Below are 27,654 nucleotides of genomic sequence, written 5' to 3'. Positions count from 1 at the left end.
AACCAAATTTAATTTGATGCAGGGGGAAAATGCACAAAAATAAATTATTTTTCAAGAATAATTAAATAGATTCAACATCTTTCTTCAACAGAATTGCAGACTGCACAGATGGTATCTTCCCAAAGGAAAAAGTACTATAGCTTACTAGGGTATATTAGACTTAACAGTTACTATATACAGTAATGGACTTCTATATATTTTACACAAGATTAAAACTTTGGGTGTAAGAGTCAGATAATTATTTATTAAAAACTAGACATTTTAAATGAGAATAAGAAAGAAAAGTATGTCTTTGTGCCCCCTTTTCCCTGTTCATGCCCTATCGGCCCCCCTGGCTAAACTTTGCTAGATCCGCCCCTGCACAATTACCAGCCGTCAGCTGCATAGAAAAAGATCCTGGTGTTGAAAGTAATATTAAATAAATTCTAACAACAGCTTATCAAGCTTAATAGTGCTGCTGTTGTTCAGCCGGTGGTTTCCTCTTTCTGGTGAGAAGTGGGACAAAAACAAAGAAGAGAGACGGACTCGCGACAGAAAAGCCGATCAGCTGATCATTAAGCAGTTTCACGATTGCAGTAGCAGGAGAGAGAGAGAGAGAGAGAGAGAGGCAGTCGCTCCAGGTATGGTTGTTAAGCTTAAGGTGGGAACGCTTTACAGACATTCAGAGATGAACTTACACACTTGCTTTACTTTTCTCTGGGAAAACTTCCTCATAGATGAAATGCTGGTTTGCTAGCAAGGCTACAAATACACACAGCGGCTCTATCACGTGATGCACACTGCTGCTACGTGCTACGGTTATGAGCAGAGTTACGCCGCGTAGCAAGTTTTGTGAGGTGCTTTTTTGATATTTAATGGATCGGATTACATTTTTTATTTCTCGCCGATATCCGATCCAGTAATTTGGGTCAGTATCGGACCGATACCGATACGTAATATCGGATCGGTCCATCTCTACTGCGTACTAGCTAGCATGACGGAGTTTCTATACAGCTGGGTGGGTGCTATGATGTTAACGATATTAAACTTTATTTTGTTCATAAGTTATTAGAGTTGCCAACCGTCCCGTCTGGTATTCAGAGAAAATATTACGCATTTCTTATTGAGGTGAAAAGGAACAGTTTGTCCCGTAATTCGGCTACATTGAAAAAGGCACAAAGCTGGAGTTATTCTGTGTCTTTGCTGCACAGCTGCCTCTTCTTCTCTCATTCTCCTCCCTCCCTCTCCCGTTTCTACTTCAATCATGAAAACTGATCAATGATCAGCTGATCGGCTCTCTTGTTTGTTTATCGCCCACTTTGCGCCAGAAAGAGGAAACCAGCCGATGTCGCGTTAAACAACAGCAGCACGTTTAAGCTTGATCAGCTGTTGTTAGGATTTATTTAATATTAATTCCTAGTATCAGCTGATGTTTGCTGGAGCCACAGCTGCAAAAAAGCTGCTGGTCATGATGTCGGTTTGTTTATCTGGTGAGAGGGAAACATGAAACCAGGAGATGTCCTTACTGAATCATCAGAGCTGAACAGGTGATGGAGATACAGGTTTACCTTTTAGGTGACATAAATGAGTTGAAGGGAAGTTATGAACTGTTTCTGAGAGACAAATAACCCCAGGATCCTTTTTTGGTAGCTGACAGCTGGTAACTGTGCAGGAGCGGATCTAGCAAAGTTTTGCCAGGGGCGCCAGGTGGGGCATTAACAGGGAGAGCTGGGCACAAAGAAATACTTTTCTTTCTTATTCTCATTTAAAATGTCTAGCTTTTAAAAAATAATTATCTGAATCTTACGACAAACGATTGATGCATATATACCATCAAAACAGTGAACATCACTGTCACAACAGCGTTTGTTTTCATTCAAAGGCTTTATGATTTTTCCTATAATGGCCGGTCTCTAGTCAAAATGCCCGGGCCGATTTTTTGTCCAGCCCTGTATGCAGCTCATCTGCAGTCTGGTGTTACCTACATCTTCCTATTCAGAAGGCAGAATTTTCAAGTTCTGAGTACAATCAAAGCACCACGACTTTTTTGTGTTGGATGTAAAAGGCACACATGACGCTGTGACGTAGGCTAGAATCATGGCAGCAGTCAATGACGGTCCAGGCGTGGGATTTCTCTCGTGGAAATATGTATTATCTTTTCCTTTCTATTGGTAGGTGGCACAGTGCACTTGTGGCAAGTAAGCAAGCTAGAAGACTGGCAAAGTTATGGAAGCAACACATTAACAAGAGAATTCTGAGTAAAACCAAAGTTACTTTCCTTAGTAACTAGTTACTTTGAAAGTAACGAGTAACTTGAAGTAACTGAGTTACTTTTGATAGAAGTAACTAGTAATGTAACTAAGTTACTATTTTAAAGTAACTTACCCAACACTGACTAAGAGTGATGCTGAGACCAGAGACCACAGAATGTCAGTGAAAATGCAGGGATTTGAAGTGATGAAAAATTCATATTTAAACTAATATTGGGTTTCCTTGCTTGCTGTTCTGGATTAGAAACACACCAGGTTTTAGATGCCTCTAAACTGGCTTCATTTTTCTTGAACACCACATGCATCTTTTATAAAGTGTTTTAGACACAAGATTTAAACCACATACAGGTGAAGTAAATAACACTCATTATCTTGGCATAACCCATGTTCAGCTGGTTTGCTGTGTTCATATATTTGACACAAGTAAGCAGTGATGCAGACCAAGAAAGACATTCAGAAATCACTTGAAGGTGGAAGAATTTTCAGATTTTGATTGGCAGGATTTCCCACACTGTGAGTCCAATATCGAGCATGCTGAAGCCGGGGGCCTCAAAGTGACACTTTCAACTCATCCAATCAATCAATAGGTAAGAAATATGAACTTAATGGGAGAAAATACCCTAAATGAAATGAGATAGTGTCAATGAGCAAAAGAAAGCCATAGAGGTCAAATCATTATCTTTTCTATGAATTTATGATTTGTTTAAGTGTGTACTGAAAACCTTGAATACTAATGAAAATTATAAGTGCTCTGAAACATGTTCAAACCCGGAGACAACCTTTAAATGAAAAGAGGATCAAGATTCTGCCACTGCTGTTGTAACACAATTTCCATATCTATCATATAGAAAATGTCTTCCAAAGGGCATAATTCAGCAGCATGCTTGGCTGCCCAATGAGAGACAAAAGCTTTGTCAGGTCGTATCCCCTTCTCTAATCTCTCTTCATGGAATAATCATACATTTAATGAGCTGAAACAATGTAATTATGAAATTGGCACAGCCATTCTTCTGCCGAGGTATTGTAATATGAAAAGTCCCATTAAAAGTGTAATGTTCTCTCTTGCACATTTTTAGTGAATTGACATATTTCATCTCCTTTCAATAAAGCCTCTCACCATGTTAAAAGGGCAATTAGAGCTATGGGTTAGTAAGCACAGCAAAGATTCACTTCACTTCCTCTCTTATTCACTAGTTCTCTCCCTGACATTTTCTCCCTCCTCTCGTTTCAGAAAACAAGCCGTGTGCTCATAAAAGTTTAGTTGTAGAAACTTGCTCATATTGCTGTGCCTGAAATTGTGGTGCTATAAAGTGTAATTGCGATCCCGTTTGCGTAGAAAAGGTGAACATTGACTTGCTCCGATCAATAAAACATCTTAGAGTTTAAAGATATATTCGATCTCTAGGGCTCATTGGGCCTCACAATCTATTATGGATTGCATCTTTCATTCGCTGAAGATCTGCAGAGAAAGAAACAAGGCAGCTACTTGTAATGGCTCTTAAAGCAGGAGCACTAATTTAGCATCACAGATGAGCTGCTGGTGACCGAATTGCTGTCGTAAAGGTAAGGAAACTTTGTGACTTGGGTCATACTTGTCTGTATTTGTCTATCTGGACATTCATGCAAATGAGTGTATGTTTGATAACATTATAGTTCATATGCTTTCAGAAAACTTTCAACAGCTTTTACTTGTAAATAATGTTTTTCAATTGAAATGTATAGAATTTTTTAATAGAAAATGTACTATGAAGGTTGTTTTCTTAAAAAAGCTTTCTATACCATGAATTAGAAACACCATACTTCACACATCTCCACTCTTTATTACACATTCCTTATACTGTACAGGGGATTGTTCATGTATCATTCACCTCTAGATTTATACTACGGATGAAGTTAATATAAATATTTAAATAGCCATTAAATTATTATTATTATTTTACTTTTAAAGTCTACCACTAGAAGGCAGCAGTACTGCAATTAAGGCTGTTAGTCAGCCTCCAAAAATATATATAATATAAAAAAATAAATATAAATGGCTACAGCCTTCAAAAATTCAGAAAACTACACAGAAATCAAATTCGGGGTAAACTTTACCAGGTAAAGTTAGCATGGAACAAATCTACCACAATGTTTTTATTTTTGAATGGTTTAAAGTGAATTTTGCCTCCAAGTGTCACAAGTATCTAGACAGTTCTAGCCCTAAAAAAATGACAATAAAATATGTTGACAGTATTTTCTGATTTGTAGTAATATGCAAATCTTTTTTTCTTCCTGTTTTTATTTTAAAGTAATTAAACCAATTTCAGAGGAATGGGTTTTTTTGTTTGTTTGTTTGTTTCTTAAGCCACAAAATTTAAACGTTTTTGAAAGAAAAGCCCACAATGCAGTGCTATCAGTCATGGTCGTGAGAACCAACATCAAAAGAGCTTTGAATGCCCTTCAAGTCTAGAGAACTGTGTGCCTTTGCAATGTTCATATTTCAGTGGTTTTACTAAGCCCCACTTGGCTCACTAACTCTGCTACAATGTTTTAAAAAGGTGGATTATCATCATTATTTCCTCCCTTGACAGAGCTTCAAACAATTCTCTGGTTTCTAATTTGTTCTAAAACAGTACAAAAGTGTTCCTCATCCTTGTTTTTAAGTAACAAGTGAGACTTTAATCAAAGAAGCGCTCTGTGTTTTGACAGTGTAATGATACAGACACAAAGTTAATGGCTCTCGTAAAACTCCATGAGAGCGCTTTGTTTTTCATTAAACACTCTTTCCCAACATTTCCTTATTTGTTCTTGCTTTGATTTTGAGCAGGGCTTTTTCACCTGGTTTTCTCTTTCACTTCTCTCTGTTCTGTAATTTTTTTCATACCACTGTTACTTTCACTTTTTCCCCTTTCTAGCCTGTATTTTCTTTCACATTTTAACACTGCTCACATTATTCCTTATCTCTGCTTTTCTCTCACCTTTTCACTGGGTTAATTTAAATTACAAGAATACAAATTGAAAGAGTTCCACAGTAATTTAGTAAAGGCAGGATCTCAGTTTGTGGCGTCTGTAATCAGAACTCTTTGCTTGCTTGCTTTGCTATTTGATTCTGCTGCTATGTTAGACTTCATACTCATCTCGCTTAGTTTTTAATCATCCTTTAAAGGCAAAACACATTTTCCACCTTAAGTTCAGTGGCCATTGTGCTGTTTTGTAGAGTGAGGCGTTTCATTTATAATGAATAGTATTCATGACTCTTCGAGAACAGACTGTTTCATTTCAAAGAGGATCAATAATGTGTTAAGACATCGTCACCTTTTACCACTGACTGAAATAAAACCATGCAGATCACATCAAGCTGTAAAAAAACAGTTTCAGACGTAGGCTTCCCTACGTCTGAAACTTTCAACTTTCTGTTTTTGTGCAGTTGTGTCTAAATGCATTTATGTTTGAATTATAGTATTCAAGTATTCATTTCTATCAAAGTTGAGTAAATTGTAGGGATGAACACAATGAACACAATTTGTGTATATCTCTGCTTTTGCCAACTTGCTCAGCAGCTTTTAAAATATTTCACAAAGGCGGTTTATTAAATTTGGGAAAGTCTGCATATTAGAAGCCACAGGCAAGGTTACTTAAGTTTGCATTACTTTTACCAAAGCCACTGATTAATCCTCATTGTCAAACCATTTTCTACAGTGGCCCTGAGAGCTAAATAAACTGCAACTTGAAGTGAGCTGTGAACCAAAATTAGAAACACGCTGAAACAAACAGGATCTACATTTCCCCGTGGTGTCAAATAGATGAAGCTGTTTTCTGAATTATCTTGCTTTTAAAATTTGCAGATGTCTTCTCAAGCTGCAGTGACATGACCTGTCAGGTCAACTGTACTTTGTTTTTGTAAACTATATTGACAAATGTACTGGGACACCTACACATTTCACCTACAGAAGCCGTACAGGAGCTGTACGGCCATGGAAAGTCTTGCCAAGCTACACCATTTTTGGGCTGGAGTTAAAGCCAGAGGAGATTTGAAACTCTGCAGTTATTAAGTCAGCAAAGCTCTGGTGACTTTTATGCACTATGCACCTCAGCACTCGCAACCCCGCTCTTTAACTTTACATGCTCTGAGATGCTGTGTTTCCTAAACACTTCAACTTTTCAATAATACAACTTACAGCTGATTGTAGAATAACATAACCTGACTTCTTGCAAAGGTTGCATTCTATTACAGTACCACACTTTCACTAATGTTTGCAAAAAGCAGACTGCAAGAGCTTGAATTTATATACCTGTGGTAATGGAAAGTATTAACACCTGAATTCCAAGATAAAGAAATAGCTAAATAATTTTGTCCACATAGTGTAACTTGAAAAGTGAATAATAGAAGAAATACAATAAATCTGACAGCTCTATATTCTTCACCATGATTGTCAGCTAATCATTGAAACTGTGACATTTTTCTTATTAGCCAAAGATTAAGGTTTAGATTTTTTAGTTTTTAATGTCTTCACATTTTTAAAATGCTAAATGAGTGAATGCTAGCTTAAGTCAGTTCAGTCAAATAATTTTGTAAAAGCAGACATTGTAACTTGCTTTAATTACCTCCGCCTCAAATCAAAGACCAGTTTTCACGAAATAGCTTTCAAAGTCATTGTTTAGGCTGAGAGCAAGAAAAAGGAATAGTTCTTCCATGTGTTTTTGCACAGCTATGTTGAAGTGGTTTCTTTACTAACTTGGGATCTGAGGCTGATATCAGTGTTTGGCAACAATGTGCCTTGGGAGCATCGCTGTCTCACCTCATTTTGTTGATAAAGCACCAGTGTCTCAGTTCACCTGTATGTAAAACTTCAGTGTAGTCTCAGTTGGTTGATAAACTATCGTTAACTCACCTCATTGGTTGAGAGAACAGAGTCTTCATCCAGACTGAGGACGGCATCGGTGATGATGGCGTCATGGGGGAAAAAACGACTGCTCATCGTCTGCAGGCAGAGAGAGAGGAAATAGTTTGCACTACTGTTAACTGACAAACTTTAAGGAGTCTGAGCTTTTTTAGGGATAAAAGAAACCTATTATACACATTATGTATTTTAAAGGTATAGAGTTGGTATAGCAATATAAAGAAATCTATAAAAAATAAAGGAAAAATTGTTTCACCACCCCAACCGTGTGTTTTATCATTCACTGTGCTCACTTAATAGGTTTTGTTTGAGTTCTGATCAATTCAGTGCCTAACAGAAAGCATGCAACAGGCCCTGATCCATTAGCCCAAAGATCGCTGCTGCTGATGTTATTGACTCATAATTAACGTGTGAATTATTTAACTGTTTGTGAGGAAAAGTAACAAGGGCATGAGTAATTGGTGAAAAATAGGTTCAGTTGAGGTTTCAAAGAACCTGCTCCCGGGCTCAGCACTCAGGATCTTTCAAAATCAGTTATCTTAAATGTGAGTGGGTAGCAAAGAACGAACAAGTCAGTATGATGAACCTCAGACAAAGCATGTAATTTATACATTCACCGGCCACTTCATTAGTTGCACTTCTTTAACAGTCACAACTCAGTACATTTATGCATGTAAGCATGGTCCAAAAAAATCAAAATGAGCAACAGAATGATGAATTACTTGTACGTAGCATGGTTGCTGGTGCCAGACAGGCTGATCTTAATACTTCAGGCAGTGCTGAAAATGTCCCTACGGTGATTTAGCACACAAAAATCTAGGGTTTACAGAGAAGGGTCTGAAAAACAAAAATATCAACTGAGTGGCAGTTCTCTGGGTGAAACTCAGAGGTCGATCTCAGAGGTCACTACACGGTCATTACAACCAATTTATGCAGAAGAGCATCTCTGGTCACATGGCACCCCTAAACTTGAAGCAGATGGGCTACGAAAAGCAGAAGATCACAGGTTTGATGGTGAAGATGTAATTGTGAGGGATATATTTTCTTGCCACACTTTGGGCACTTTACTGCCACTTGGGATGTCATCCAATGTTTGAGCCGCAAATAAATCTGTAGCAACGGTTATGACCTCAAAATGGTCCAAAATCACTATAAGGAATGTTTCCAGCACTTAGTTGAATATATGCCATGAAGAAGGTAAAAGGGGTTCCAGCCCACAAATACCTAAGGTTTACCTAACAAAGTGGCTGTTTGAGTGTATATAATATTCTCAACAAAAATATTTAAATCCATAATATTAGCTCTGTAGCAACATATAGCGAGAAAATATATTTTTGCTTCATCTTTAACTCACCCAGAAAGATTATCTTTTCGACTGGAATTACCTAAAATGTGCTTGTGTAAAATTTGCTACTCTTACAGCTTCCTTTCAATTATTTCAAGATTTTATGTCACTGAAATGACGTGTCATGCCACAGCGGTGATGTTTTACATGGATTCATGACCTAAAAAAAGAAAAGTAAATTAAATTTACACCCCCAGGGGTAACATTAAGAGGCTTATTTTGTCAAGTAAGACCACAAATCTCCACAAGCTTAATGTCTACTTCCATTTCAGCCTAATGATCTGACGGATGCTGAGATGAAATTTATTAGGAAATTAAGGGTAACATCAAATGAATTTCAACACAAATCCCCGACATTCTTTCAAGTATTTGAGAATGCCACATCAAATTCTCCATTAAATCACTGCTTAAAGAAAGAACTCCTGGCAGAAAATGTGTTTTTCTTTGGATGGTTGCCCTATAATCGGGAGACATGTACCTTATTCAGTCAGGACAGTGTTCGCATTAACCAACAGCTTCTCAATTTCCTCAGGAAAAGCCACATGGCAGTGAAACAAGTTGCTAAATTAACCACAAAAGCATGCCTGATAATCTGCTGCAGTTTCCAGACTTAGTGGTGGGAATGTATTAAATCAAAGTTGCATGCACACATTTGCATAGTCAATGTGCATATAAATAGGCATGACAGTCTAATCTTGCATACAGTCTAAAGGTCATCATTTTCAAAATTTATCGCTCATTTTATTATCGTTTTTCTTCTTTCACTAAATTAGAAATCTATTTATTACACACATATGCACATATTATGAATCGTCCTGGAAATCAACATTAACATATGCCAAAGCAAATTCATACAATTATGGTATTCAGTAAGAAATTAGTCTCTTCCTGAAGTCAATATGGATTAAAAGTCCAAGAAAATATCACATCTGCATGTTTTATGGCAACTTAGGAAATACAATCTGCTTTCATTAATAAGGTCTGCAGTTGAAATCATTTTATCAAAACTTTTGCTCTTTTGTCCTGTGTAATTGGTCAGAATTGTGGTCCATCTATACTTAATTTTTCTTTTTTAAGTTTTTAAGTTTTTTTTTCACACTTTTCAGTTTTAGATCTAAACTGTAATAAGTCAAGGACTATGGGACTGATTAACTTGCCACAATTTCATTGCAATCTATCCATTCACTGTTACATGTTTCCATCTCTACATGGAATTTAATTTGTCCACTACTTTAGTTTATGGCCAAATACAGTACACATAAAAAAGCGGATTTCAGTACTTTTGCATTTGTGCAAATTACTAGTTTGCTAACAGACTAAACTGATATGGTGAACATGTCAAATGTACATGCCATATCCATGTTAGCATATGGGTGATAGCAGTTTAGCACTAAGCAGCATGACTGTAATCTCTTGAAGCCTCAGTCTGTCATGTACTGTGTGCAGGCAGGCAGGAATGGTGGCCCCAAAGCGTAGACTCCAGCAGGCAAACATGAACTCAAAAGTCAGCTTTATTTCCTGGATGGCAAAAAGAACAGAATCTAACTAAATTGGAAACATAAACCATGCAAAAACAGGCTGATAGGCAGAACATACAGCATGGAATACTGGAGACCACAACACAGACAAAGGAAAACACAGGGCTTAAATACACAGAGGGAGCAATCAGGGAATGGGAGACAGGAGGGAAACACACCTGGGACAAATCAGGCCTAACGAGACAAGCGAAGCAAACCCAGACACATTAACATAAGACACGGACCTTCAAAGTAAAACAGGAAACACGGACTGAACTTCCAGACACAGACTCACAACCAGACACTGCACCATAGGGAACACAGAGATGTAGGACCAGGGCAGACACAGAGACACAGACTGGACACAGATCAGAGGGAGTATGGAAACCAAAACCTAAGAACTACAAAATCACAAACTAAGAACAACTGGAGAAATAGAAATGCAAAACAGAAACCAAAACCCTCACAGTCATAAACCAAGATGAGAACACAAATAAAAGTACAAAACTGAAAACACTGGGTCAATGACCCAGGTACCCTAACACAGTCAGACAAGCCTGGAAACTAGGTTATGACCGCCTGTCTATGTTGGTCACTAGAAAAATGGGCTGGTAACTGGTTGCTGGAGGTTGCTTGCTGGGTGAAATAATTCGTAAAGGGCTCCACCATCACCTATGTGATTGTTACAACTTAAATAAGTGTGACACAAAGCAGAAATGGAGAATGTTCACCTTCAAAGTAAAGATTGTGCCTTATTGCTGCAACCACCACATTTCAAAAAGGAAAGCGTCTACTTTCACTTTTACACTTTTCACAGTTTTACTACAGCTTGGATAGTAGTTTGTGAGAGTTTGAAGCCAAGCTGGTGTCTTCCAAACAAAGTACTGGTGACCAATACAGCCTGCTAGCGACCTGCGCAATCTCAACGACATTTGTGGTGCAGCATCATATGTCTCTTTGTATCCAATTTCAGCTAGTCCCACTAAAAAGCTACAGCAAGCATTAGCCAGCTACAATTTTTCACTAGTAACTGGTGATTGCCATAGAATGACTGGGGCCTAAAACATGATTTACAAAAATTAACACAGTAAATCTACTTTTTACATCTTAGCATTCACTATATTTTACCATAGTTTTGTGTATAGTGCCCTCTATGCATCTATATAAAGGCTTTATAAAAGTTTCTTTGGGCTGAAAATTGTCCAACTTAAGCTCAACTTAAACTTGCTTAAAACACTTATAAAACAGTACCCTTCAGCAGTAGACATCAGTATTGGCACTAGCCCTCAAAACCTCTTACTGGCTAAAATTTACCACCCTTCCATCACACAACCATGCTTCCCTGTGGCTAGTGTCAATGCTTTTCTGCCTCTAGACAGAGATTAGATCCCACTTAGATCTCGGGCAGTTCAGTGGTCTGAACTTTATCTTTGTTGCTCTCGTTCCACTCATTTCCTCTCTTTATGTTTGCCATGACTTCTGTTACTTAAAGGATAGTCTTTGGAGATGTCTTTTCTGATTCTATGCCATTGATATATCAAGATGTTTCTAAGTTAAAGTTAAAGGTCAAAGACCATGTGTGTATCTGAAAGATGATCATAACCTATCAACAATCATTTTCAACTTTACGATTCTTATGGAAAATGAGTTGAGTCACGTTGAGTCGATCCGAGTAGGTACTAATTTAGTTCCCTCTTACCACAATCATAAACCATTGGAAACTGCTCATAATAAACCCACAACAACAGTAGAAAATGAAGTTGAGAGTTTTTGTTGAACTGATAGAGACCAAAAGTATCGTGACCTCTGTACAATGACAGCACTTGTTCTTTTGGCTCTATGATAAGACAGATAGATGTCTTGTTTTATGGAGATATGATGTAGTAGAAGATAAATAAAACTATGCTAGATTACACCTTCATTATTGGAACATGCCTGCTGTCATATGTGTGTTCACCAACTCTCTGATATCAAGTGATATTCCATAATAAATATAGCTATATTTATATTGTCATTACTTTTGCACACGCCGGTCTGATAAATCCTGGAACACCACCCACACTGGAAAAAAAATGCTCAGTAATGGCTCAGGGACAAAGAGCACAGGGCATTTACCTGGCCTTCATAACCTCCAGGTACCAAACCCGCTTGAGCAGAAGCTGTAGATGAAGCCCAATCCATGGTGGCGTCACCTCACAGCAGGACTCAAAGGACCCAATATTCTAGTCCCAGACTCCACCAGAGGATGAGAGCATGTGTCCATGCCTCACAATAAATAATTTTTGTGCAGTTTTTGATCACTTTGAACACTTCTATTTTATGCTCCTTTGCTGTAATTTAAATGCACAACTAAGAAATGAGGATCGATTTTCAAGATGAACTTTTAAACTAGAGATGGCACGATACCACTTTTTTATGTCCAATACCGATATCATAAATTTGGATATCTGCCGATACCGATATGAATCCGATATAGTGTTTTTTAATCAATAAAACGTTTTTTTAATATCTTGCTGCATTTTGTATAAGTTTATACAAGTTTAAATAAATAACAACATAAAAAATACGCTGCGCCCAAAATATTTCATAGTTCAGCAACACTGATCAATCTAATAAACTTAAACCTACTCCATCCTCCCTATTCTGCTATTTTAAAGAGTACTTAGCAGAAATTTTAAGCAACCTAACTAATAGGGTTGCAAACTCCCAGCAAAAAAAAAACAAAACAGGGAACCACCCCCCACCCTCCACCTCATGATGCTTAATCGATGTAATCAAATTTAATTTGATGCAGGGGGAAAAATGCACAGAAATAAATTATTTTTCAAGAATAATTAAATAGATTCAACATCTTTCTTCAACAGAATTGCAGAATTCACAGATGGTACTTTCCCAAAGGAAAAAGTAGTATAGCTTACTAGGGTATATTAGACTTAACAGTTACTATATACAGTAATGGACTTCTATATATTTTACATCAGATTAAAACTTTGGGTGTAAGATTCAGATAATTATTTATTAAAAGCTAGACATTTTAAATGAGAATAAGAAAGAAAAGTATGTCTTTGTGCCCCCTTTTCCCTGTTCATGCCCTATCGGCCCCCTGGCTAAACTTTGCTAGATCCGCCCCTGCACAGTTACCAGCCGTCAGCTACGTAGAAAAAGATCCTGGTGTAGAAAGTAATATTAAATAAATTCTAACAACAGCTTATCAAGCTTAATAGTGCTGCTGTTGTTCAGCTGCTGGTTTCCTCTTTCTGGTGAGAAGTGGGCCAAAAACAAAGAAGAGAGACGGACTCTCGACAGAAAAGCCGATCAGCTGATCATTAAGCAGTTTCAGATTGAAGTAGCAGCAGGAGAGAGAGAGAGAGAGAGAGAGGCAGTCGCTCCATATATCGGTTGTTAAGCTTAACGTGGGAATGCTTTACAAACATTCAGAGATTACACACTTGCTTTACTTCTCTCTGGGAAAACTTCCTCGGAGATGAAATGCCGGGTTGCTAGCGAGGCTACAAATACACACAGCGCTCTATCACCTGATGCATACTGCTGCAACGTGCTATGGTTATCAGCCGAGTTATGCCGTGTAGCAAGTTTTGTGAGGTGCTTTTTTGATATTTAATGGATCGGATTACATTTTTTATTTCTCGCCGATATCCGATCCAGTAATCGGATCGGTCCATCTCTATTATAAACATAAAATTCATTGCTTGAAGGCAGGAGAGGTGATATTAAGAGTACATCGATAAAGCTGTAGTCAACATATAACCAGCAGCAGAGGGGAGTATATTGACCACTTCTTTGATCGTATTGATTTGTCTGTCATAAATGCTTATCAAGGAGGTCTAATGACGAGGAGCCACTTGTTTCTGATCAATCAGTAATTTTATCTTTAAGCATATTGCAGTGCTTAACTAGTTGGTGAGTAAACAAAACAAAGACAATTTGCAGAAACTACTTAAAGAACTACTTTTCCTAAGTCATCTGACCTTAATACCATTGATCATTTATGAGCGACACTTGGACACTGAGAATTTCTGATGTCACATGTTGTCACAAGTCAACATGGCCTACCGTACAGCACATAATTGTGGAATTCATGCAGTGAAAATCAACTGAATTATAATCAAACCCAAAATGAAAGCATGACTGTCAATAGTGGTCTCTGTCCTTTGGACGCCATGTTAACATATAGCAATAACATCTCCTACAAACTGCTTGGAAGCAAATTTGGATGCACACTGTACTGCCAAAAGTATTTAATCGTCTGCCTTCACATTCTTATGAACTTAAGTAACATCCCATTCTTAGTCCATATGGTTTAATATGATGTTGCTCCACCATTTGCAGATATAAGAGTTTCAATTATTCTTTGCTTTCCACAATGTGGTTTTGTTCACCCCACCCTCTTACTTTAGTGTTGCTGGTCACAATTGACCGGTTAGTTTTAACAGCTCTTAAATTAACATAACAAACATTTTTCATCACCAAATTCAGTTAAGTGGGTTGTTCAGTGGGTCTTTCATTCATTTGCTCATTCAGTGGGCCAAACGGGGTGGGGGTGGATTCCTATTCATTTCCTATGGCAGTCTCTTTTGACCGGAAACACCACAGTTTCTGGTCAAACAAAGTTGATTAAAACACTCAAAATTCAATGAAAGACGTGCTCATCACTTTTATATATTCAAGTGCATAGTGTGGAGGATGTCATAAGGCCTACTGGTGTTGGCCAGTGCACGTAGCACGTAAAGCGCTTTGAGGGGTCCCGAAAAGCGCTATATAAATGCAATCCATTATTATTATTATTAAATTCTAATTCAAAATTCAAATTCAAATTTTATTTGTCACATACACAGTCATACACAGTACGATATGCAGTGAAATGCTTACACAACTGCTCGTGACCTAAAGAAAAAAAAGAAAAGGCTATGAATAAGATAGGAAATAAATATGAAAATTAAAAAGGGTAAATTTAACTAGGAAGGAATAAAAAAAAATAAAATATAAAAATTAAAGTTAAAAATGAAATAACTGTACAACACAAATTAGAATGAAGGGTAAATTTAACTGGGAAAGAATAAGATAAAATATATAAATTAAAGTTGAAAATAAAATAACTGTACAACAAAATACACAATACACAGTATAGAAATATATAAGAATGTATGAGAAATATATATATATATTATATATATACATATATACAATAACAGCAGCTGTACAAGTATTAAATGGAAATGAAGAAATATAATGTCCAGTGTTGTGCAATCCACATTATTAAGTATCTTGTGCAGTGCAAATATGCTTAAAGTGATTTAAGTGATGAAGTGAAAACAATGTCCAGAGTGTTCAGTGTGTGTGTACGAACCATATGTGTGGGTCAGTACTGTGTGGCGGTGTGATTGAGAGACCGTATCGCCTGCGGGAAGAAGCTCCTCCTCAGTCTCTCTGTGTTGGTCTTCAGGGAGCAGAATCACTTTCCTGACCTCAACAGAGAGAACAGTCTGTTGTTGGGATGGCTGAGGTCCTTCACCATCTTCCTGGCCTTGGTCCAGCACCGCCTGCTGTAGATTGAGTGCAGGTCAGGGAGCTCGGAGCAGATGGTGCGCTCAGCTGATCGCACAACCCTCTGTAGAGCTCGTCTGTCCTGCATGGTGCTGTTCCTGAACCAGGTTAAGATGTTTCCCGTCAGGATGCTCTCTATGGTGCACGAGTAAAAGTTCCTGAGCACCTTGGAGGGCAGTTGGAAGTCTCTCAAGCGTCTGAGGTGGTAGAGACGCTGACGGGCCTTTTTCACCACGGTGTTGATGTGACAGGACCATGACAGGTCCTGCGTGATGTGAACTCCGAGGTATTTGAAGGTGTCCACTCTCTCCACTGGGCACTCGTTGATGACGGGGGTCTGGTAGTTCCTCTCCTGCTTAGTGCTGAAGTCCACTATCAACTCCTTTGTCTTACTGACGTTTAGAAGGAGGTTGTTCCTCTGGCACCAGTTCTCCAGATTCCTAATCTCCTTCAGGTAGACCGCCTCGTTGTTGTCAGAGATCAGGCCCACCACGACGGTGTCGTCAGCAAACTTGATGATGGTGGTGGAGCTGGTAGTGGCCACACAGTCATATGTGTACAAAGAGTACAGCAGGGGGCTCAGAACACACCCCTGGGGGGCTCTAGTGCTGAGAGTGGTGGAGGCTGAGACATGTCCGCCCATCCTTACTGCCTGTGGTCTGCCAGTTAGGAAGTTGGAGATCCACTGACAAATAGATGAGCTGAGTCCCAGGTGCTCCAGTTTGGTGGTGAGTGTGGAGGGAATTATGGTATTAAATGCAGAGCTGTAGTCTATGAAGAGCATTTTAACATAATTCCCCCTTCCAGTGTGCAAGTGAGTAAGTGATGTGTGGAGGAGATGAGAGATGGCATCGTCTGTGGAACGATTTGGACAGTAAGCGAACTGTAGTGGGTCCAGTGTATCTGGTAGTGAAGAAATGATGAAGTCTCTGACCAGGCGTTCAAAGCACAAGGAATACATATTTTTTTCTATAGTAACCATAGTTTCCCAATTGGTTGTTGACCAATCCCAAATCTATGAGGGTCTACTTAAATTTAATTAAAATGAGCTCATTTAAGTATGAGAACTTCTCAGATATAATCAAGTAAATTAAAGAGTCGTTTGAATACTTACTGAAAGGTGACTCTGAACGTACTTGAGAAAAAATAACTCTGAAGGCAAGCACAGAACAGAGGTTGAGGATAGAGAGAGAGACGGAAGGAGAGAGGGGAAGTAAAAGCTTGTAGATGGAGTGCATCCACTCAGCATTACAGAGTAGATACACTCATAACCAACAGCAAATTACTCTGCTGCTGTGCTCTGCCGAGGCAAATGACAAACTTTCTCTCTCTATGTGTGTGTGTGTGTGTGTGTGTATTGTTGCTACAGAGGGAGCAAACACAGCGTGCACTTGGAAGGAAATACTGTGAAGAGCATCTGTCTGGACTGCATGACAATATACCACATGTCTAATTATAGGACCACACATACACATGGTCGCTGAGATGCGTTTGACTGTCACCAGCGGAGACATTGTTCTTTCATTTCAAGAGGGAGACGTTTACATGAAAACAAACAGAAGCAATTAGACGACTAAGAGATTGACATAGAGAGAGAAACATGCTGGCATGTATGGAGGCTTCATTTAGTAAATGAGTATCTGACTGAGTGCATTTTAAGAAGCTCAGTTGGTTAAAGTAATTAGAAAATGTGACATTTTTCTTCTGTTTATTAAATATACCGTAACAACCATGAGTTTTTACAGCATGTATATGTAGATAGAGGCAGAGTACAACCCAGTAATATTGCAAATGAGAACAAACGAAACAAAGTCACACTCTTGGCTTTGCTCTAATATCTAACAATCAAAGCTCACACTGCTTCAAATTTATCATTAAGAGTCTATTTAAACTTGAAATAGCACTGGATTAGAATTTAGTTGACAAAGGAAAAGAGCATTATACATCATTCCCTCCCTCTGCTGCATGATTATAGGACCCCAGGTAGGATTAAATGAAAATATACTCAATATCTGCTTTTAATTAAACCTGGAACTTGGTGTGGAAAACAGATATAATGAGGTTCATTCATGTTTCTCTTTTTTTTCATTCCAAGGACATACATTGGTGTTAATGAGAGAAGGGAGACCTTTTTCACTCTTTCTTTACATATTTTATCCTTCTAATCAAGTGATTAAAGCAGGCTACATATAAAAGACAGACTTAGACTGACATCACCTACCCCGTCTTTAACTGATGACATATGAACCCTGCTTCCAGGTCCAAACTGCTCTGTGTTTATTAAAGGTGTTGTGTTTTTAACGTTTTAATGCTTTGTATCTTGTTCTGTTACATCTGAACAAGCCCCAGTCAGTGATCACTGTCGCCTCTTTCGGTTTTTATTACCACTGTTCATTTTAAAGCTCAGTTTTTAAAACCTTATGTGTAACTACAGCCCAGCCCATGCAGCAGTATATTAATGACTAAACTCATATTATGGATGGATTATCTCAGTTGTTCTCCTGACTGAAGTTTTGTCCGTTTACAGCATCCTGCCATGAAATTGCATTTGTCCCTAACCGTCGGGAACCCTCACGTTAACTTTTATCAAGTGGAAAAAGGTTAGCGTTCATCCTGCAGCTTCACTGTGTTTATGTTATGCTAACATAGCTGTGTCGCTAGTGATCACGTAGCAAATCATTATATACCAGCTAGCCAAACTTCAGTAACCCTACAAAAGTCACTGCTGTTTAGTTTTCTGTCTTCGTTTATGTTGGAAGTGATAGCAGAGCTGTACATTTAAATTTTTCAGAAATCTCTCAGTCAGAACATGGTATATTATGATAAACTAGTGAGCTAACTCCCTGCTAACTTCTAACTCCATTAAATTTAATAAATTCTGTTTTCGTGGTTGCCTGGATGTTAAAGTTAATTGTTACACCTGGTAAAGCAGCAATGCTGATCATTTTATTAAAGATGAAAGACTTTAGACAGTTTGAAACTCTCAGTGATGCCACAGAGTTTATTTGACTTTGGGACCTGAAGCGGAGTTTAGACCCAGGAACGGCCAATGGTGTCAGGCTTAAATACCAAATAAGTTTGTGGAATAACCCATCTGTAATCGTCACTGAGAATGAAGCGATCACAGAAGTGCATGTCTGAAGCTCCAAAAGTAAGTCAAACCCAACAGATTTACATGTTCAGATGTCCAATTTTATGTAATTAAAAAGCATATTTACAGCCTGATTTAAAAAACAACAACCTCTATAAATAGTTTCCCACTGCATAACACCTCTATGAGGAGTGGATTTTTTTCAATAACTCACCCATCTGGTTGCTGGAGTTAGGGGCATAGTTGCTCTGACAGATTTTCCAACACAGGCAGCTGTAGCCGTCTGCTGAAAGGAGTCAGTGAACTGGACCTGAGCAGACACTGTGTTTGTGCTGTTGGCACTTTTTGAAGCATTTTAATGGCATTGCCTGAAAAATGATATGGGTTGCTGTTTGCTACAGTCTGTTTAACAAGTTTGTGTTTCAGTTTTTTTGTTTGAAAATGTAATATTTTGTCAGTCTGTTATTTAGTACTAATTAGCAGGTAGTTGTTTCTGTGTTTTCACCCATATGCCAATGTTGAGGCTTCAAAATGCAGATTCACAAACCAACATTACAATGTCACAGTGGCAATACCCATTTTTTACATGTTTTACAGGACTATGAGGCTTTAAACAAGGGACTTGTAATTAATATGGACCCAATAAATGTGGCAGGATTTGATTTAACACTATGTCAACCCGGCCTAAAAACTACAATCTACAATTAAATTATTTTGGGTTTGATATTTTTAGATTAAGAGTCCCAGTCTCTGGTTACAGTTCAGAAAAAAAAGCTTGAAAACTTGAAAAGAAAGCGACTCGAGTTTTTCTAGGTTTTGAAGATCCATGAGACGTCTTCACATTCTTCAGCTCTTGGGTGGTCCACTGGGGTTTATTATGTGTGAATATCCCTCAGTTGTTCCAGAACTGAAGAAGCACAAACAAAATAAAACAAACAAACAAAACAAACCCACTCTGAAAACATGTGGTGTGCTTTAAAATACAATGCAACCACATGCTTATTTATTTCCAATCAAAACTATAACCTTTTCTTAATTTTAAACAAGGGCTGTGAGTGCCAAAGCAAAACCGATAAAAACGAACAGTGTGTCTGAGGTTGTGTTTCTTCCAGAACAGGAAGAAATGCAATAATTTTATACCAAGCGATATATCTTATCACTTTCCTGTTGTTCAACAAGGAAATGTGTGAGCAAGCTCCTTTAAGCAATTACTTTGGTGCTCCTCCACCTCCAAAGAAATGTCAGAAGGAGTCTGAACCGCAAAAGAAGCGCATATTCTCAGAAAGTCAAAGGAGCTTGCAAAGAAAAGCGTCTGGACTTCTTTAAGTTACTTGAAGACGTTTCACCTCTCATCCGAGAGGCTTCTTCAGTTCTAAGGTCAAATGGTGGAGTGTCCCAGATATAAACCTGGTGGGAGTGTCCCCCCACAGAGGGACAAAAGGACCCCCTGATGATCCTCTAATCGCCTGAGCCAAGGTGTGGAACTGGGTGTGGGTCCCAATCAGCCAGAGTTTCGGGTGAGTTCATTGTGAAACCTGGCCCCACCTTATCATGCGAATTCCTGAGGTCAGATGGCCCAGGGTGTGAGTGGGCGTTAAGGCGTCTGGGAAGGGATCTCAAAACTGGATTATAGATGACAGACAGTTGGTGTCGTAAACCACCGCCTCTGTTCAAAGATGGTCGCTCACAGTGGACATAGATGGCTTTTTTCACTCCTCTTTCAAACCATCTGTCCTCTCTGTCCAAAATGTGAACATTGGCATCCTCGAAAGAGTGTCCTTTATCCTTAAGATGCAGATGGACAGCTGAATCTTGTCCAGTGGAGGTGGCTCTTCTGTGTTGTGCCATGCGCTTGTGAAGTGGCTGTTTGGTCTCTCCAATGTAGAGGTCTGGGCATTCCTCGCTGCACTGTACGGCATACACCACATTGTTAAGTCTGTGTTTTGGCGTTTTGTCTTTCGGGTGAACCAGTTTTTGTCTGAGTGTGTTGCTGGGTCTGAAGTACACCGGGATGTCATGCTTGGAGAAAACCCTCCTGAGTTTCTCTGATACACCGGCTACATAGGGGATGACAATGTTGTTGCGTCTGTCCTTCTTATCCTCCCTCGCTGGTGTCTGATCTTCTTTTCTGTGCCTCTTTGCTGACTTTAAGAATGCCCATTTAGGATAGCCGCATGTTTTGAGTGCTTCCTTTACATGTGTGTGTTCCTTCTTTTTCACTTCAGGCTTAGAGGGAACATGTTCTGCCCGGTGGTGTAGGGTCCTAATTACTCCAAGTTTGTGTTCCAGAGGGTGATGGGAGTCAAAGAGGAGGTACTGGTCCGTGTGTGTGGGCTTCCGGTAAACTTCGATGTTGAGGTTGCCATTCTCTTCAATGTGCACTGCGCAGTCCAGGAAAGGCAAACAGTCATCCTTCGTGTCTTCCCTGGTGAACTTGATGTTTTTATCCACAGCGTTGATGTGCGCAGTGAAGGATTCCACTTCTTGTGTCTTGATTTTGACCCAGGTGTCGTCTACATATCTGTACCAGTGGCTGGGTACTGTTCCTTTGAAAGAGCCAAGAGCCTTCCTTTCCACTTCCTCCATGTAAACGTTGGCTACAATAGGTGACACGGGGGAGCCCATGGCACAGCCATGTTTTTGTCTGTAATAGCCTTCGTTGTATTTGAAATATGTAGTGGTGAGGCAGAGGTCTAACAGTGTGCAAATCTGATCGGGTGTGAAGTTGGTCCTGTCCTCCAAGGAGTTGTCTTCTTGTAGTCGTTTTCTGACAGTCTCCACTGCCTCCGTGGTGGGTATGCACGTGAAGAGAGAGACTACATCAAAGGACACCATGGTTTCATCTGGATCCAGGGTAAGTTTCTGGACCTTGTCAGTGAAGTCGGTGGAGTTCTTGATGTGGTGTGGGGTGTTCCCCACGAGAGGAGCAAGGATGGTAGCAAGGTGTTTTGCAATGTTATAAGTGGCTGAGTTTATGCTACTGACTATGGGTCTGAGTGGGACAGCTTCCTTGTGGATTTTTGGAAGTCCGTAAATGCAGGGTATGGCATCCCCTGGGTAAAGGCGGTGATAAGTAAGGCGGTCAATGATTTTGTCCTTTTCCAAGTCTTGAAGGCAAGCTATAACTTTCTTTTTGTAGCTGCTTGTGGGGTCTCGCTTTAAGGCTTCGTAGGTATTGTTGTCACTGAGGAGAGTAGTGATCTTTGTATGGTAATCTGTAGTGTTTAGGACCACGGTGCATCTTCCCTTATCTGCTGGTAAAACAGTGATGTTGTATTCTCAGAAAAGTGGTTGCAGGTGGTGAGCTGGCTTCAAACAAATGATGAACGCACAGAGATCTGGTGCAGAATATGCCGTAAAAATCCCACTCTAGTGGACAAAAACAGTGCCTTTTATATGTATGCAAACGCGCGTTGCAACTTCTTATCTGGTGCGCGTCTTTTATTTTGACAGCGCATGCGCACCTGCGGACCACTTATGTGCACCCCTGTTTATTAATCATAAAAGATTACTGACAGTTATGCCTCACAGGCCTAGAACCTATTGAACACCCTCCAGCAATCTCCAGTCAATATGAAAATGTGTTCCTCGACTGCCTCGTGGCTGTTGGATGATACGGGCTGTCGCTGGGTAAAAAAAGTGGGTGCTCCATTAAAAACCATCTTGTAACTGCTTTGGCTGCGTTACTTTGAAGAGAAACGGTCTGGGATTGTTGTTTTTTTTATCTGGGTGAGGAGGTAGTGAGTGCTTGCAGACAGTGTCAGCATCTTCCATGTAATCTGCTTATGACCACAGTCATTGCAAGGAGGTCGGTGCCATTAACTTCTTTGCAGTGAATTTCACCTAGTGACCACCAGCAATCTCCAGCCATCACTCAGCAACCACCAGGTGAATATATTTTCCTTAAACTTCATAAAACTGGTATAAATTGTGCAAAATATATAACACAGTGTAAGTTTACAGCATATTATCCTATAGTTGTATGATATTCTCATTCATGTTATTGTTATTTACGTTTTTTTGTGTGTTATTGTTTTCCATCTTCCTCTAAAACAGCTCCCAGAACATCAGCCGAGTGTTTCAGTCGCTTTCATATCTGGCGTGCCCCTAAGCAGGTCAGTTTTTAAAGTTTTTAAATGTAAATCTATTTTAATACATAATGGATGTAAAAAAGTCAACAGCCATTACCTTGGTCTGTCCTTCAATGACAGTGAGAGGCACACTGGTGGAGGGCCACTTGTTTCTAGGAGGTAAAGGCTTGTCGCAGTTCCATAAAACCACAATCTGTGTGGGGAAAAGAACATGGTGTCCATTAATATTATACAAGCCCAAACATTGTTGTGAATAGGCTTCTCCACAGAAGGTTTTGAATGAGCTGATATTCCTCATAATGAAATGTCCGTCCTATTTTTCAAGAAGCAAAGACCAGCCAGGGTCTTCTGCTTTACAGAGAACCCTTGCTAAAGAATACCTTATTATCAGAGTGAGTACATATATAATATTTAGTGCCAGAATACAAAAAATGTTCTTTTTCCATTAGCCCTGTGAGTGCGTGAACTGTGTTAGTCATCACCAAGTTTGTTTCAAAAGCTATTGCACTTTCAGTATATTTACATGTACATGAATATTTATAGTAAAGCTTAATTCAACATATTTCATTAAAAAAAACACATTATATAAGAGACTGCTTATGCAACAGACCTTTAGTCCTCAGGTATTACTCTAGTGCCTTTTTCTAGTACTTTTTATAACATGTGTAGAATAATAAAGCTTGTTTAAAAGCTTTCTAGATAAATTACGGAGGTCAAGAAGACTTGTGTGAAGATTTAAAGCAAATTATCAAAAAAAGAAATTAATATAAACACACATTATATTTGGTATGTTATTTGAAAAAGGAGCAGAAACTAGAATATAAAACCTACAATAATCACTTATCTACTTTCTCATTTTTTAGACTTTTTTGAAAATTTTTTGATTTCTTTACTGTTATATGAGGAAAACGTAACGAAGGAATGGAAACGTAGGAATGAGACAAAAGAAAAGGGAAATAAGGAGGGAGGAGATATGGAGAGACAAGGTTATAGAAGAAACACATTGATAACATAGACATCAACTGTCAAGTGAAACATTTTAGATCACTGAGAATTAACACCTCCTGACACTGTTTGCATTTCACTGCATACGTGTGAAACCATTCTTTCATCTTTTTCCTGAACCGCAGCAGAAATCACAGCAAAGTTCAGACACATATCCCACCTGTGCACAGAACTTGGACTTGGCTACAGCGATGATGAGCTTCACCACAGGGGATATCTGGGACTGCAGAGGAGTTACCATATGGATCACAGTGGTGAACTGCTGCGATGGGCTCTTACCTGCACAAACATACCCATACTTCACAAACAGCTGTCATGTGTAAACTGCATTTAGGCTCTTAAAACAACAACAACAACAACACAAAAAACCCAAAACACAGATTTGTGCAGATGTAGCTCTCCATAAAGCTCCATCACGGTTAACTGGACACAGAGTGCTCCACGCTGCACCTGTCATCCATCTTTGTGACAGCATATATGCCCCCCGGTTCAGATGGCTGACCATGAGTAAACATGTCTAATCCAAGAGTGAACAGTTTGCTTTGAGTCTCTTTTACTCAATTGCAAATGATGCTGATTTGTTTCTGTAATGAGTAATTCTGTTTCTACAACACTTGTGAGATACTCTCTTGCATTTTACCAAAACAAAGAAATGAACCAAACAGAACAAAAAGAGAAGCAGCAAAGCAGAATGAATTGAGGCTTCTTTGACAAATGGTATTCAGAAAAGAGTGGGATGGGAAGATTTGTAATTTTGAGAACCTTATTTTCCCTGTGGCAAACCTGTGCCAGAAAAATGTATTGATATAATAAAGCACGAGCTTCTACAAAAAGATTTTCTTAATACATCTTCTGTTTCAAAATAGATTGATCTATTATTGTCAAATATTACAGGATTTAATTCACATTAATGTTATTAAGATGGCTCAGAATATAGAAGACATACACTGTTTTTGCACTGTAAACTTTGCTGCATTCATAATCACTGCAAACATTATCTGACTAGTATTAAATCGTTCCACAAGACTTTCATGGGGCAAGAAATGATCAGAAATATCACACAAACAGCAACAAATTGTAGTCTGTGTAAATACTGATGGTGATTTTCTTCTTCTCAATTTGATTAGCAAATAAGTTGTGTAAACTGTGAATATTTGGCAGCTGTGAGCTGTGTAATTAGTTTAATTACCCTAATAATCTATTCACTCACAACAGCACTTTGTAATACACTCTAGTATGCGAGGACGCATTCTAATCAACTGGCCATTTATAATTATTACAATATATTGGAAATTCACTTACATTTATTATAAATTAATGTTCCATAATTGAACATATGAAACAAAGAAAGAAAGAAAAATAAGAATAGAACAGAGTTCTGTGAAAAGCAGAAGTTCCAGGAAACACAGCTAATACAACCTCAATTCCAAAAAGGCTGAATAACAAAATGCAATGGTTTGTCATAAACACACATTTTGACATTTTCACAATAAACAGTGTTATAGAAATACATTTGCTTCCTGATTTCTTTTTGTGTGTGTATATTTCTCACACTTTCACATTTCGAATCATCAAGTAAATTTAAGGCAAGATGACCTACGTATGATAGTTTTTAAACAATATGATCTATAAAGGAAAAAGATTGTTTAAACCTACCCCGCCCTGGTGAAAACCTAATTGGCCCCTAAACATAATAACAACTTGTGCTGCTCTTGGCAGCAAGAACTGCAATTAAGCATTTGCGAAACCTGTCAGTGAGTCCTTTACATGTATTTTTGTCTTTTTATACCCCATCATGTTACTGACCTGTTGCCAATAAACCTAATTAGAATCACAATGTTCTTCCTGCTGTTTCTTTTTAGTATCACTTACTATTCCAGCCTTTCCCGCTCTAATTTTAACTTTTTTGAAGTCGTTACATTTTACAAAGATTCTCATCCTCTGTTTTGCAATTCAAAATAATGGAATCCATCCATCAGTACTTATGCATGAGACATCTATAATTTAGCTTTTATTTAAGGTCATTTCAATAAGTTCCAATAACATTATTTGACAGAGTGAAAATTCTCCATCATATTAAACGTACTGGGTGTTAACATAGATTTTTGTTCTCTTTTACATGTTTAGCATGTTTACCAAGTGATCACATGGGATTTATTTGCTGTCGTTTCCTTCACTTCAAGAAAACCAAAAACTCTAAATTGCAGCAAAACTGCTTCTATTCTATTTTTACACACTGCCAGACAGTAATTACAAAAAGTTAGATATCCCATGTGAGCAGCTAAAATGAGGGTTGCAAAAATCTATAATAGATAAATGGGCAGGTAGATGTGGAAACACACACACAGAAACACTGAACACTCAGAGCAGCCAAAGAAGGCCAGGACTGCAGGCACATGGCATGGCAAGTGGGTGCATTTGGGAATAGGGGAAAACACTTCCTCATGGATAAGTGCAGCCAGAGTGCTCTTTAGTGTTGCTCTATCCATCTCTCTGACACTGGGCCCCCTGACCAGCCATCTCAGGTGGGCTTAGTGGTATTTATGGAAGCATGAGCTCTGCCCTTGTGGGGGTCACATAAATAGGCTTAAACCTTCTGTTTCTTGAAAATAGCTAAGCCATGTTAATTTCTGTTAAACGGCATGTTTCCGGGGGGTTTTTTAGTAGCAAAACCCTGTAAACATTGAAACATTCAGTCATAGAACAGAATGGAAGCTCTCTGAAATCAGATCATAAGGGGACATAAAGGACCTTACTCAAATCTGAAATATTCAAAAGTTGAGAAGTTAACTTTGGAGGGATTTTGTAGTTCTTAACAAATATTCAATTTCATAAAACAAGATAAGATGCAGTTAATTGTCTAGATGGATAGATTTGTTCTGGGTTCAAAAGCTGCAGATGCATAGTACATAGAAATAGAATAAAATAGAATACAATAAATTAACATGTACACAACTCAGCTCTCACACAATGCAAGATTTTACACCAAATATAATATTATATTATACATGTATAATATATAATATATATATATACATGATTTAATATTAAACATGAAATTTAAAATTGAGAAGTGTAGGTACAGTATATGCATCATTCATAGAGGCAGACTAGCATCCTTGATGTGCTTTTGTTGTCTTTTTAAGTCCAAGACTTATAAAAAATGGTGAAATTTTCTTTTTAACTATTGCAATAAAGTGCACGTCTATACTGGGGTTTTGTCAATGATGCCAAGTTGATTAAGTTGATTAAAGAAATGGAAACAGAAGAAGAAGTGGCCAGAGTCTAGATGCATAGGAGGAAACAATGGTACTTAATGGCCAGTCTTAGTTCTTGCGGGCAGCATCAGCATTACTGCAGTTCTAGCAAGGTAATAGCTTAGGATATCAGAAGCGTTTATGTTTACATTGTACCTACAATATGGATTTAACGCAGAAGGAGAAATCTACTGTTATGACTGTGACAAGAATCTGACAGAGTTTTTAGTCTAGTAAAGAGGCATTGCATTGAACATTGGACTAAATGCTCTTAAAATGGCATGCATGGCAGCTGTGCGACCAATCTGCGCAACACTGATAGCAAGGTCAAAATCTGATACTGACACCTTGCCACCCACATAGTCCAAAAGTGAGCACACATATCTTAAACTTCTTGAAACACAGCCCGAGCAGTGTTAACTGTATTGGTCTGTCAAAGATGTTTTAAAGTTCTTAAACCAAAATTTTCTTAAGCAAATAGTCCTAAATACACTATGGTGCGGCGTTACTTGGAAAAATCAGAGCCTTGAGCCAGGAGTTTTACACAACCAGTACCTTAGTGGTGTCTCGAGAGCAGCTTTGCAACTCAGTTCTCATCTAGTACACTGGGACTAACTGACTTTGACAAAGCATTTGCTGATTTCAACTATATGT

At 38.5% G+C, this 27,654-nt stretch overlaps 1 protein-coding gene across 1 annotated transcript in view; it reads right to left on the bottom strand.

The window, feature by feature from the left end:
* The window catches only part of LOC146501934 (exostosin-1), a 331,006-nt gene that overhangs the window by 13,470 nt on the left and 289,882 nt on the right, over positions 1 to 27,654 (bottom strand). Inside the window, exons 8-10 of the mRNA XM_085132477.1 lie at positions 23,904 to 24,022; positions 22,836 to 22,931; positions 7,121 to 7,210 (exon numbers count right to left, since the gene is read on the bottom strand). Of these exons, the coding sequence (XP_084988603.1) occupies positions 7,121 to 7,210; positions 22,836 to 22,931; positions 23,904 to 24,022 (305 nt within the window). The remainder of the gene's footprint in view (positions 1 to 7,120; positions 7,211 to 22,835; positions 22,932 to 23,903; positions 24,023 to 27,654) is intronic.

This window comes from Neolamprologus multifasciatus, chromosome 15, assembly GCF_963576455.1.
Source record: "Neolamprologus multifasciatus chromosome 15, fNeoMul1.2, whole genome shotgun sequence".
Classification (NCBI taxonomy): Eukaryota; Metazoa; Chordata; class Actinopteri; order Cichliformes; family Cichlidae; genus Neolamprologus; species Neolamprologus multifasciatus.
Note: the sequence above shows the minus strand (reverse complement) of the source record. Positions and strands in the feature narration are given on the sequence as shown.